This window comes from Piliocolobus tephrosceles, chromosome 5, assembly GCF_002776525.5.
Source record: "Piliocolobus tephrosceles isolate RC106 chromosome 5, ASM277652v3, whole genome shotgun sequence".
Classification (NCBI taxonomy): domain Eukaryota; kingdom Metazoa; phylum Chordata; class Mammalia; order Primates; family Cercopithecidae; genus Piliocolobus; species Piliocolobus tephrosceles.
In genome coordinates this window covers 58,536,629-58,551,074 of record NC_045438.1, presented here as the reverse complement: position 1 = coordinate 58,551,074, position 14,446 = coordinate 58,536,629, and the positions used below count along the sequence as shown (strand labels likewise).

Sequence of the window (14,446 nt, the reverse complement as noted above, 5' to 3'; positions counted from 1 at the left end):
CTTATTTGTAAAAGAGATCGTCTTTACACAAAGATCCAATGTTGCTTTCTAAATCTTAGCAGACAAAAAAAAAAAAATTAAAGAAACCTATTTATGACGTCTTTATAAGCAAATCACATCTTCTATATAAGAGAAGAAAAAAATGAGTATTTTTGTGTAGTAGGAAGACAGAAAAATTCTTCCCGGTTAAGAGAGAGACCTATCTTTTGAAGTGCTATAGGAATTTTCAAAAATAGAATGAAACTGTATTTCATTTTAAAAGTAAACTGAGTCCTTAAAGCATATTTGCAGGTAGACGACCTAAAGGAAACCAGTGATGGAGCTCCATGAACTTAAACACGGCAATATTGTCAAAGCTCCAAAATCGCCAGGGATAGGTCCAATTAAAACCAAGTTTGAAGGGTGTTACAAAACTGAGTCAGAAACAAAGTCAAATAAAAAGTGAAAGCAAAACTAGGAAATTTGGGAAAATTAAACTGGGAGGAATTTTAACATGGATCTTGTTTAGCCTCCAATTGTGTATTCTTTTCCTCTTCATGGGACACAACAAATTCTGCAATGTAAGCATTAGAGACTTTAAATCCTGTTGGAAAAAGTAGAGTCAAGCATGAAACCCAAGTCACCATTCATCCTACCCATGAAAGAGAAACCAGCAAAGACAGAAAGCATGTGTGGCCAGGCCAATGCAGGAGAGCACAAAATCAATTACAGAAAAGTTTAATTTCTTCATCAAAGGTGCCTCGTCAGCTAGCAGAGAACTACAGCATTGTCAGGATATCAACAAGATGTCCAAGGTAACAGAAACCACCAAAAAGCAAGCACATCTTCGTTTGGCACATGGACAATTTATTTTCACGTTGGCATCTGTTAACAATTCAGAGAATAACTGCCTTGTCTCTTCAAGCCAGTTCAATAAAAGCGGCTTTGCCATGTGTGTGTGCCACAGTTACATACCATGCCACCTTTGTGGTGTCTCCACCCAGAAAGACAGGCAGAGGCGTTTCTCTTCATAAATAGGTGTCACATTCCCATTTGGAGGGAAAAATAGATTAAAAACATATATTCTCGTTACATTTAACTACGTTCAGTGTTTATCTGCCTGCCTTCCTCTCTTCACAACATGAACTGCTTTGAGGAAGACAGAAACTAATGGCCCGTTCAAGGCTTTAACCCAGGACCCCACGTGGCACCAGCTGTGCTGTTAGGTTAACTGGCAAAACTGCTCCCTGTCCTTCCCACTACCACAGAGCCGGATATTTGGAGCCGGGCACAGCAACATCTAAGCTGTCCCCATCCACCCCACAAACTCCTCTCCGCTACTGACTGCTCCTGAAACTTACACCACCTATCACTGGGCAAATGAGAGTCCGGAGAGGGGTCAGACTGAGCACCCAGACGGCAGATGGGGACAGAAGGCCCAGTCATTCCTTACACAAATCTTTTAAGTTTTAGCTGCAAAAGTCCGCTTCAGTGCTGAGGACAAAGACAATGTATGTATGTCACTATGTGCTGGAGAAGCAGAGAAACTACTTTTTAAGGTTTTCGACCCAGGTCTCACCTGAGGTATCTGAACCTGATCTTACATTTACCATGTTCATGGTGCTCTGCAATTTTTACTGTTAGATACAAAATCTTATTTGAACTGTGCAATATATCCATGATCCTCATCTCACAAATAGTCGAAGGATACAAAACTAGTTAGTGATAAAGCTTGTACCTAAACCCAGATCTTCTGATTCCAAAGTCCCTGCAGATTAAAATGAGAAGGTAAAACATGAGGCCCTGGAGTTCTGAAACTCCAGGTTTCAGAGGCCATGGTCCCTTCACTCGCAGAGTTCTAGAGTCTGGAAGAGAGTTCAACTGCGAATCAACTGTAATCCCAGCTGTTAATGGGTCACCAATGATGTACACATCTGGGCTGCTTCACAGGGCACCTAGCCCATAGGGGCAGCACTGTGACTGGTTAGGCTTCCTTCCTTTGTTCACCCAACAAACGCTGACTCAAACACCTACTAAGAGCCAGGCTGAGGATCTGAAGAATGAGGACAAGACACACAGGTAAGAAGACCCACAGGGCTGGTGAGGGTGCGGCTGAGGTGGGATGGCTGCAGAAGTGTTCCAGTTGGAGAGAAGAGTTTATATAAAGATCCCAAGAGGTTCAGTGTGGCAGGTGTTTGAGAGAGAAAGCAGTGTGATGACAAGGAGGCCGGCAAAGGAGGCTGGGGCTGGGTAAGGACAGGTCCCTTGCCCACATAGGTCAGTGCACCTTTATCCAAGGCACAGGTAAGTGACTAAAGGCATAGATGGTGAGGAATGACATGCTCTCACCGGTCTGTGGCGGTGGAATATGATCTCAAGGGCATGAGGCTGGGGACAGGAGGAACAGCGAAGAGGCTGTGAGGTTAACTAGGTATCTGGACTAGAGTGGTGACAGCGGGTACGGAGAAAGGGTGTGTGGGAACCTCTACTGGGGAAGAGTTGGTGGAACTTGATGACTAACTAGTTTGGGGCAGATGGGGGAGAAAAACGCATCAAGGATGGCTTCTGAATTTTTGGTTTTGGAAAAAGACAACGGTTTTTCACTGAGACAGAAAAAACACAAAAGGAACAGGAAAAAGTGTTGTTATAAATCAATGAATTTACCTAAGATCCAGATGTTCTCAAATACTTTCAATGAAGAGTAATGAGCCAATTACAAATGAGTATTAAGTACTAAAAGCCCACTTTAATTGGCAATTCAAAAAATTACTGTATATAACAAAAGTAACAAAATATGCTTCTTTTAAAATGTTCTAAAATTTCCACTGATGATTCCTCAGTGAATATAAATGGGCTCTTAGTGTGTGTGACATTTGTTTTCCCAGCCTTGGGATGCACCTATTTCTGGACAGCAGATTTAAAAGGAACTTAATGATAAACCTAACACAAGTCCTGGGCCATGACTGCCTTCATTACTGACGAGCTTTGGCTTGGTCCACAGTCTCGCACAGAGGCAGAGTTCTGAGGCTGAAGAAATTAGAAGTAGCTTTCCAAAGTGGTGTAGAGATATTCTCTTTTGTATAAAGCCTCCCATTTGAGTTTATTTTCATCTTTCACACATCACAAAGAAGGGATCTTCAATTAAGAGCAGAGGCTAAGTTAATTGCATCTGGGGGTGAGGGTAGATTATTGTTGATGCCCTACCAGAGTGATCTATAAACTTACACAGCATACATTAGGAAAATGATACATTTACTCTTTAAGACTAGGAAGGTAGATTAAGAGAACGTTTTCTGACAACCAGTATATCTTATGAAACATCTCAGCATCTGCAGATTTACTGTCACATTTACAACTGGGAATCCAATAGAAAGAGGAACAAAATGATTTCTGTAGTTTGCAAAAACAGAAAAAAGTATCAAACCCCACTTCCAGCTCCTTAACAATCATCTGGGTGGTCTCCTTCATTTCAGTACTGACTTGTTAATCTATTCTTGAATATTAAGGAATTAGGTCAATTAAGATATTCAAGAGTAATTTTCAAATTAAAAAAATAACTTTTGGTAAAAATATCACCATGAAACTAGTTGACAACAGTAAACAAATTTCGGCCAGGCACAGTGGCTCATGCCTGTAATCCCAGCACTTTGGGAGGCCAAGGTGGGCAGATCACAAGGTTGAGATCGCGATCATCCTGGCTAACACGGTGAAACCCCGTCTCTACTAAAAATACAAAAAATTAACCTGGCGTAATGGTGGGCGCCTGTGGTCCCAGCTACTTGGGAGGCTGAGGCAGGAGAATGGCATGAACCCGGGAGGCGGAGCTTGCAGTGAACCAAGATCCCACCACTGCACTCCAGCCTGGGTGACAGAGAGAGACTCTGTCTCAACATACATACATACATACATAAAAATTGTACTTATTTCTATCTAAATGCCCCTGGGTCATAAAGAGCATGGCTGGGGTTGGGGAGGGGCCTCAGCACAATCCATTTAGTGCCAGGCTCCAGGTGCAAGGGCTGTGGCTCATACTGACACCCACTGTAGAGCTGTGCAGTCATGGAAATGCATCTGGGAAGAAAGGGGCAGCGGGGAGCAGCAGCGGTAGCTTTAATCTTGTGTAAGATCCAAATACTAACAGTGAGTTCAGAGAGACAAACACTACGTTATAGCAAATGACATACAGTATTCATTGGTAAAATCGTAAGCTTTCTTAATTCCACAACAGTAAAGATCTTCTAGTTTGGTCGTCCTGTGCTATGAGAGGGTGAGAGAGCTGGATGGCTTCAGTTGTCCAGCTCAGTCTCTGCTGAGCGTCTGTGAAGCCCTAGCCTGCTGCCGATATGGGGGTCTCTGGCAGGGGATGAACACCGAGGGCCATGCAGGCCCTGGGGAAGCTCAGTCCAACTCATAGGAAGACACTGAATTCATTCTCTTTTTCCCCTGATCGCATGAAAAGGCAAGAGAAGGATTTGCCCCCTGCCAAAAGATGTGCCCTATGCAAACAGAATGTGACTCGAAATTTGATGAGGAATTCTATTCCGACTTTGTAAAGAAGCTAAAATATACCATTAATTAGTGGGAATAAAATTATACCAAGGCAGTTAACATTTAGGGTTAATAACAGAAGCAGCATATAAAAAATGAAGACATATTGAATAATGAAATATTCAATAATGAAGACTATTCGATCTAAATAAAACACCTAAGTTTGAAACCTCAGACTTTTGAAGTATAGAAATTTTGATTCACCTTTTGTGGTAGTATGCAAAAAGAACCTCTAAATGCCTGATCAAACCCCCTCTGTTACACACTCTGCTGGGTAATGGCACTGTCTGTATCTATAAAAATGCAGCTACTGATAAATATTACTCTGTGAACATCAGATTCCAAAGATGAGATTTTTGTGATTCTGCTGACAAACAGCTGTCAAGATCCCTATGTTTGGCTGGACAAAATACCAGAGGCTTAGAACAACATAACAATTTGTTATCTATTTTCTCTATAGAACTATACAGAAACGTATAGAACTATAGAGAAAATACACAACTTGCCCAGCTCACCTAATGTTGATGCCACCGATAAGCAAAAGCCAATTTCAATCAGGTACAGCGTGCTTTGACTACAACTCCTCTTTTTCAACAGTGGAGAGGAACAGCCAGTCCTTGTGTAGGTTGGAAGGTGGGCAGCAATGAAGGTTGGGGGCTGTTATTCCGTAATTCTGGAAGATTTCACCCAGGATGCTTTCAGCACCGATCTGATGGCCACACAATGGTGCCAGAGAACTGCCTCCAGCAACAGAATACATTTCCTCCTGCCTCACAGTCCTGGAACAGCATCCATTCTGCTCACATCTATGTCCGAAAGGGGAAGTTCTTAGGGGTTCTGCTTCAGCGTATCTCAAGGACTAATTAAATCTTCATTACTACCTTCTAATTATTCAAATACTGTGGGATTAACTAGGAAAGTCCCTGCTGGCTCACTAGATGAAAAGGGTTAAATAACCTGTGTTGGTTTTGGGAATCCAGATCTAGTTCAGACCTTCAGAAAATCGCCGGCATTAACATGAATGTTTAACTAGACACCACTGTGAAATTAAAAGGGAATTCAATTAGAAGGTTTTCGAAAAATTAATTCTGACCTCTCTACATCTGTCCAAATAAATAAGCTTTCTTTCAGCATTTTCACCTAATTGCTAATCCAATAAACTAGAAGGGCATTTGTTAGTTTCATTAAGCTTAGCGTGTCATTGGGGTTAAAAATGTGGTAACTTTAATGTTAATAATTATTATACTTATTTATCTACTCAGATGACTATTCCGTATTCCTTCCAAGACTTCCTGAGAAACAGGACAACCTATTAACAAGCCGTTTCCTATTGTTCTTTTCGAATTTCAAGACATATAAAGATTAAGAAATAAGGATAAAACAAATGTAAACTTGTCACATACAATTTTTGTAAGATTCATTTCAGTATTTTAAGGTTACCTGAACTGTTCCTCCAATGCCTTATTAGGTGGCCTAATTTACACTGCTTGATTTTTTGGCAAGGTGACTTAGTTACAATTCTGTATATTGCCATATGAGATCTACAGAGAGGTTTAAAATAAAAACCAATGGCAAATGTGTTACTACCGAATACTAAACTGAGGTTTTGACCATTTTTCTTTAAAATTCATATAAGTAATGAAGAAGTAAAGACCAAAAAATTTAAACTAATTTTCTTTATTTAGTTAAAAAGAAGTTCCTCCAGGCACAGTGGCTCACGCATGTAATCCTAGCACTTTGGGAGGCCGAGGCTGGTGGATCACGAGGTCAGGAGATCAAGACCATTCTGGCTAACACAGTGAAACCACGTCTCTACTAAAAATACAAAAAAATTAGCTGGGCGCCTGTAGTCCCAGCTGCTCGGGAGGCTGAGGCAGGAGAATGGCGTGAACCCAGGAGGCGGAGCTTGCAATAAGCAGAAATCCCGCCACTGCACTGCAGCCTGGGCGACAGAGCGAGACTCCGTCTCAAAAAAAAAAAAAAAAAACCAAAAAACCCAAAACAAACAAACAAACAAAAAACCAATAAAACAAAACCCTTCCAGCAGCACAATACTAAATCAAGTTTTATACTGGAAAACAGAAGAAAATGTACAGGAGGCAATACTATGTAAGAGAGTAAAGAACCCAGTAAATATCTAAAGTTTTCCCTCCATTTGTAACCTATGATGCCATATCCATATTTACTTGCACAAATACGTTTTATGCATAGAAAATATCAAACTATAGAAACTCACAGTTCTTTTCATCTATGTACAATGTGGGGAAATGGATTTGTGATTGATGTCCTGTGACAAAACTCAATACCAAAACCACTAGATAAAATGGGCACCAAAAAAGCGATGAGGTGGGGACAGGGACTGCAGGTTTACAAAGGACTGCTGTCAGGAAATCTGGGCACTTCACTGACCTTGCTGTCACCAGAGGTTTGTAGAACCTCTGAAACACAGGGTACATGGTTTATCAACATATGCCCTTCCTGAATGGGAACACAGGATCAAGCAGAGAAGAAAGATCAGAGCAAGGGTTCAGCTTCTTGAGACTGGGAGGACTTAGGCTCCAGGGCAGTGTTGCCAGCATCACTGCCCCATGAGGACTTGGAGGGAGGACGCAGAAAACTGCACCTCCAGAGAGAAGTAGGCTGCATCATCTCTTACTCTCCATCATCTCTTGTCTCTGTGCAAATGTGTTTATAGATTCCTTGCCATTAAAGAAAATGTTATCTCCTATGGGTACATTAAAGAAAGTATGTATGCAGTGGAATATTAGTATTATTATCATAATCTTATTTATTAAAACAAATTAAGTGTAAAAAGAACTGTTCAATGTGGTTATTTTAGCACTCAGCAGTAGAAAAGCAATGTCATTATCTCTTCTATCAGGGTCTATGGTTTCCGTGATACACCTTTTTTTTTTTTTTTGAGAGAGTCTTGCTCTGTTGCCCAGGCTGGAGTGCAGTGGTGTGATCTCAGTTCACTGCAGCCTTGGCTCACTGCAAACTGTGCCTCCTGGGTTCCAGCGATTCTCCTGCCTCAGCCTCCCGAGTAGCTGGGACTACAGGCTCATACCACCATGCCTGGCTAATTTTTTTGTGTTTTTTGTAGAGACGGGGTTTCACCATGTTGGCCAGGCCAGTCTCTAATTCCTGACCTCAAGTGATCCACTCGCCTCAGCCTCCCAAAGTGCTGGGATTACAGGTGTGAGCCACCATGCCCAGCCTGACATACTTTCTTAAAAAAAAGATGCTAACTCACTAATGTATTTCTTGGCCTGTTTCTTTCAGCACTTCCCTAAACAGGGTGGGTATATATCAATTGTAAGAGCATAAACAAAGTTAAGTTACTTTCCAATACAGGGGCATCAATTTTAGGGAATTTCTTAGTAAGAGTTTCGTTAGATTTACTTTCCATTGTGTATGTTGCTGGTACACACCAAATGATGGTCCAACAAACAAATGGTTTTAGTATTGTATGAAAGCATTAAAGTGACTGTCATTTGCCATTTAAACACCTGATCAAGTGGCATTTGATCAAAGGTTATTAGGAGCTAACATTTTTTCCTAAATTTTAACACATAATAAAGCCATTTTCGTTAGAACCGTGCTACCCAGTGCTGGAGGAAATTTCACTCATGCGAGGCAAAGCATCTTCTAACATAACAGTCACTTTAAAATAGGAAGTTTTCCTTTTCAGGGTGTTGCCTAACCAACAAACACACACAAAAGGGAATGCACATAGCGATATAGATTGACTTTGTGTACCCACCCAAAGCTCATGTTGAATTGTGATCCCAAATGTTGGAGGTGGGGCCTGGTGGGAGGTGATTGGGTCATGGGGGTGGTTTCTAATGGTCTAGCATCATCCCCCTAGTGCTATCTCGTGAGAACTCACGAGATATGGTTGTTTAAAAGTGTGTAGCACCTCCCCTTTCGCTCTCTTCCTCTTGCTCCTGCCATGTGAGATGTGCTACATTTGCCTTCACCTCCCACCATGACTGGAAGTTTCCACAGGCCTCCCCAGCCATGCCTGCTGCACAGCCTGCAGGACTACGAGTCAGTTAAATCTCTTTTCTTTATAAAGGACCCAGTGTCTAGTAGTTCTTTATAGCAGTGTGAAAATGAACTATAACAATATAATAATGTCTCTTCAGAGGAGGTCTAGAGATCACATTCATAAAAATCGATTCACATTTAGCAACTTATATAATTTATATTTACTATTTGAAAGAAACGGTCATGGCCGGGTGCGGTGGCTCATGCCTGTAATCCCAGCACTTCGGGAGGCCGAGGCGGGTAGATTACATGAGGTCAGGAGTTTGAGACCAGCCTGACCAACATGGAGAAACCTCATCTCTACTGAAATACAAAATCAGCTGGGCGTGGTGGCACATGCCTGTAATCCCAGCTACTTGGGAGGCTGAGGCAGAATTGCTTGAACCCACGAGGCAGAGGTTGCAGTGAGCTGAGAATGCGCCACTGCACTCCAGCCTGCCTGGGCAACAAGAGCGAAACTCTGTCTCAAAAAAAAAAAAAAAAAGAAGTGGTCATCATAACCATCCAGATTGTTACGTATCTGGTATCAGTTACCCAAACTATACTACATATAATAAAGGCAATCAAAAGAAAAACAATAATCATATTAACATGGTAATTTCCATACAATGGTACCACTAAAAAGCCTAGATTTTGCCTTGAAAGTGTGTTAATTTAAGCTAAAAGTTTGATTTAGCTCAGTTTCCTAACTGTCGTCCTGTTTTTCACATCTGGCTTTCTACACTGCCCAATTTCCCAAGCACGTATCTGTTGGAAAGGGTTGGGAAACACATTGAGAGGGTTTCTCTTTTCTTTCTTTCTTCTTTCTTTTCTTTCTTCTTAGTAATAAAGGTTAAAATTTTAAGACTTTCAAATAAGGGACCTCTTACCCTTTAACACGTGTTAAAATAGAAAGAACTGTGAGAGTGATGTTACAGGGTTATGGGGTGAGTCTTCATCTCAGTTCTCTGCCTGACCCGAGCAGGCATCCAGTACAGGACAATTTCCTTTTTCCCCACAGTGACCCAACCATACAACACAGGTGCAACTCACAACCCAAAACAGGATTTTAGTCAGAGTCACGCTTGCTTGGCACCAGCACACTATGAACTTCTGTAATGCCTTCAATATGACCAGAGCCACATGAGGAGTTAATACAGATCAAGCAATTTATAGAGATGATATGGGATGAAAGGATGATTTACAGCAGGTCACAGTAGAGAATTCAGGGAAACAAATGCACATATTCACACAATTATTAAAATCTATTTTTATTTTTTTGAGACAGGGTGTTGCTCAGGGTGGAGTACAGTGAGTGGTGTGATTGCAGCTCATTGCAACCTCGACCTCCACGGGCTCAGGTGATTCTCCCACCTCGAAAACCTATTATTGCACCATCAGAAGGCAGTGGTTCTCAAGGTACGGTCCTCAAGTCACCGGCATCAGCAAAATCTGAAAACTTGCCAAAAATGGAGGTTTTAAATGTCCCAATTCAAACCTTCTGAATTGGAAACTTGGGGGTGGGGCCTAGGAATCTCTTTTAACAGTCCTCCAGATGATTCTCACACACTCTAAAGTTTAAAAATCATGAACTATTCCATTATTAAAACATTATACTGGCCGGGCGCGGTGGCTCAAGCCTGTAATCCCAGCACTTTGGGAGGCCGAGATGGGCGGATCATGAGGTCAGGAGATCGAGACCATCCTGGCTAACATGGTGAAACCCCGTCTCTACTAAAAAATACAAAAAACTAGCCGGGCGAGGTGGCGGGCGCCTGTAGTCCCAGCTACTCGGGAGGCTGAGGCAGGAGAATGGTGTGAACCCGGGAGGCGGAGCTTGCAGTGAGCTGAGATCCAGCCACTGCACTCCAGCCCAGGCGACAGAGGGAGACTCCGTCTCAAAAAAAACCCAAAAAAACAAAAAAACCATTATATTATCAACTATACCTTAAATTATAATAAAAAGTTAAATATGTAATGGTATTTGAAAACGAAAAATTCATTTTATCCCTCTGAAACATTCAATTAAACACAAGTGATGTGTAGATAAAACAAATCTATCTTTTCATTGACACTACTTTCTAAACATGCTGCTGAGTTTTTAACATGTAAAATAACTTAAACCTCGTAATTCTAATCAGAAATCATAATTCTAATCACAAGCAAATCATCATCTCTACAACTCATATACAAAAACTTATAAACAGTAGAGGTAAGGAGCTCAGTACATATTAGCTGCCAAGGTGGGAACTTCTGGCCTCCAAGCCTGTGTGAGAGAGGAGGGGAGTGGAGGACAGTGGTATTTCTCTCTTTTGGTGTGGGATGGAGCAGGCGAGCCTTGCCCCACAGCAAGGGAAGTGACCTGCCACTGCACCAGGGGTGCACAGGTAGGCTTCTTGTACCTCCCCAGTACACCAATCTGGATTAAAACCACCACAAAGGGTAGCTTTACTGCTTCAAGTGAGAATGAAGACAGAGGTAACTATGGGTGGGCCCAAGGTCTCTGCAAGGCAGTAAGAAACGCATGGCAGGGATGACAGGCAGGACTGAGCTCAAGGTCAAAAGCACTAGCAGATGTGGGGCCACTTCTCTCCAAAGGTTTCAGAAAAGCCCATATTCTTTTTCTCTGGGACTGGCACTAACTAGCTCCTGAAAATAAGGGAAGTCACACCTAACCTCTATACTCCTCAGTTGCTTTAGGTGACCGGGGCCATAGAAAGTTTTAGGTCTGCTCCAGTTCTAAGATTTTACCATTTATTAAGACAGGGTCTTGCTCTGGGTTTAAAATCTTACTATTAAATATCAGGGAATAACCAGTATTAACACACACAACCCCTCACCCCCAACCCACGTACATACGCATGGGGACTGATATCCTAGTTGAGTCATTCACAGTTATTTTTACACAGCTAGATCAAATACCAGACTACAGTCACATGTGAACCGTGCTTCATGGTGCTATGTGGACACATATATTCTTAGGGCCTTGAACTGTACTTTGACAAAACTTCACCCCACCTGCAAGAAAGCATCCTCCCTCCTCTCCATATTTATTGGAAGGGTTTTTGTTTGTTTATTCCATCTGATAAGAAAACATAACATCCTTTAAAAAAAAGTAATGATAAGGAGGTGCATAGGTAAGCAAACTCACGTAAGCCTTATTGCCTGAAAGCACTATAGGCATGTAAGACATGAATTGGAGACGAACCTCTTTCCTGTGGCATTGGTGACTGGCTCAAGGCGGGATGGGAACTGGATTCTGACTGGCTCCCAGGTGGCTGTGGAGGCATCTGACTGCCTGTAAAACACAGGAGGGAAAGTGGAGATGGGGGAACTCTTTGCATTAATAGTGCAGTCATGCAAAACCAAGACATAGCTTCATTTAATTTTTACAATCACAAAAGGTATAGCCCCATTAAAAAAAGACATAGCTCAGAGTGTAATAGTTCATCTCTTCCCTGGGAAACAAAGAGGAAACATGAATAAACATATTTAGCTACACACCTGCTGAAAAGCTGTTACTGAATGAGTTCCTAAACTCATACATGAATCAATCTGTAGCTGAAATTTCTTGACACACACTTCTTCAAGGCATTTCAGAAAATGTAGGGCTGCTGGGCCAAACTCATCTTCCTGACTCTTACGTGAGCTTCCAGGTGGGCAGGCATGCAGAGTGGCCGACAATCACTCATGGTAATATCCAATCAATACAGTAATATCAATAGACTTCTAAAAAATCTTCATCATTAGTCAATGAGAGACTTAACATAAACTTAGAAGTCCTCCATTAGGAAACAAAAAAAATTCTACTATAAAATGCAGTATATATGATCACTAAAGAAGGGACTATTATTCTGCATCTCTTTTGATCTTTATTGCTAATACAGCAATAGTATCTATTTAATTTCCAGTTTTAAATGTATGCTCAGTTTGTCTTTTCCAAATATAACATAAGCTCCTTAAGACAGGAATCTTATCTGTATTCCTTCAATCCCTTTCTGAGCATAACAAATACTTAATAAATCATAATCTGATAATATTATTTAAAGGAAGATACTTCTTACTATATTGATAAAAGAAAGATGAGTCATGTGAAGGCAGGAGATGAGATTTTGAAATTTAAAAATCATCAGAGGTAGCTGATGATCTCAACTCACTTTTTGGCTCAGAGGTTTAGATGCATTTCTATGACTAAAAATGTAATGGAATTTAAAAGGCAGTTGAATTTAACACAGTCCTCAAGGCACTAGCTCTCGTGACATGAGGACCATGCTATTTTATCTTCTACCCTCCCCCTTTGCTTCAATAAATTGGAAACACAAATACACTCATACGCACACAAAAAGAACACTGCGTAGTCCCCTGGTGCGGTGGTCCTGACACCCTGGTTGGATCAGGCTAACTGCTCTGACCCCATCAGACCAACTGCTCCATAGTCATGCATATTGCTCAAAAGAAATACAAATAATAAAGAAACAAATTAATGTCCTAAAGATCATCACCAATTTGCCCCCGTGAAGGTCAGGACACATTCGGCACAAAGCCTAGTATTTGACGACGTACAACAACCAACCCTCTTGTGGTTCTACAACATGGGTGTGTTACCCACGTGGCCAGGCAGGACACGGTCCCAGAATCTGTCCGGACTGTCACTCCAAACTGAGTCTAATCGTGGTGTATCTGTGGCAGCCAGAGGGTCAGGAATACGATTTTCAGTTTAGATAACAGATACAAATAGCTGTTAAAATATTACTATAAAACAATTGTTTTCAGGGGCTTAGGCTTCATTTAGAGAAGAATGCAAAATGTGTTAATGTATTTCTGAGTATTCCTGAGTGTGTAACTGCCACTCTCATTTTCAGATGAAGTGAAAATCAAAGACCTGAATTTACAGACACTGAGACATATGCATTGTGTCACTGCTAGAAGCTTTTTACATTAGAATCATACCTAGTCGGGATAAAAGACCTGGACAAACAGCATAGACTTCGTTAAGTATCCATTTAGTGTCAGACATTTGTAGTAAATTAGTATTAGTACCAAATAATTAAATGTAAAGTAAAAAACACTTAACATTCTGAACTAAAACAATTTCAAGGGTAAATACTGGTCACCGACTTGGCTACAGATCTACAAAAGTTGCTGTGTGCTCACTGCAGGGTCATGTGCTTCCTATGAAACACCCTAAGGCCTCCAATCTATAGTCCATTTAGAAATTTAAAGCACTCTGCAGCCAAATACTGACTTTTTAAAATGTCACTGGGGAATCAGCTGCAGCAAGACAGTAAGTGCTTACATTATCAGGATCACTTCTGCATGACAGGCTGGATTCATAGACTCATGGCAGTAAAAACAAACAGTAATTCTATGTGAACACAGGGCACCGTGGCTTAGATGGTGCATGCCCGAGGCACTGCTCTTATGCACAATATTTCAAGTAGAAATAAAAAAGGCTGTAAGAAATGCATCCCATGATTCATAAAATACCGCCACAGCCAAGCAGCACTACCGGTTGTGTGGTACAATTCTAAAGCAGATGTCCCTTTAAAGCAACGAGAATATTCACATATTAAATTCATTCTGTTAAAGAAACAAGAGCTTTATCATGACACAGATTCACCCAAACCATCTTATTCATTTTCCTTTACTCCCTATCTTTCTATCCATAGTTCCATAACTACTAAGTCATAATTACTGTAATTCAGTAACTATAGTTACTAAGAAACAACTTGATCTTCCACAGGCATAGTTTAAACATCGTCACAGCAGATGATGCCTCAGAAAGCGCATTTGAGAACGTGAGACAGAAGACTCATCTGTGTCCGTGGTCCACATAAAGAAGAAAATTCAGAGCCCTCTGAACCAACCGAATGCAATAAACACCTTCAAA

General features: G+C 41.2%; 1 protein-coding gene across 5 annotated transcripts in view; it reads right to left on the bottom strand.

The window, feature by feature from the left end:
* ARID1B (AT-rich interaction domain 1B) overlaps nt 1–14,446 on the bottom strand; it is a 440,617-nt gene that overhangs the window by 88,482 nt on the left and 337,689 nt on the right. For all 5 annotated transcript variants that reach the window (XM_023206077.3, XM_023206081.3, XM_023206082.3 and 2 more), the window contains one exon: nt 11,765–11,854. In XM_023206077.3, the coding sequence (XP_023061845.2) occupies nt 11,765–11,854 (90 nt within the window). The remainder of the gene's footprint in view (nt 1–11,764; nt 11,855–14,446) is intronic.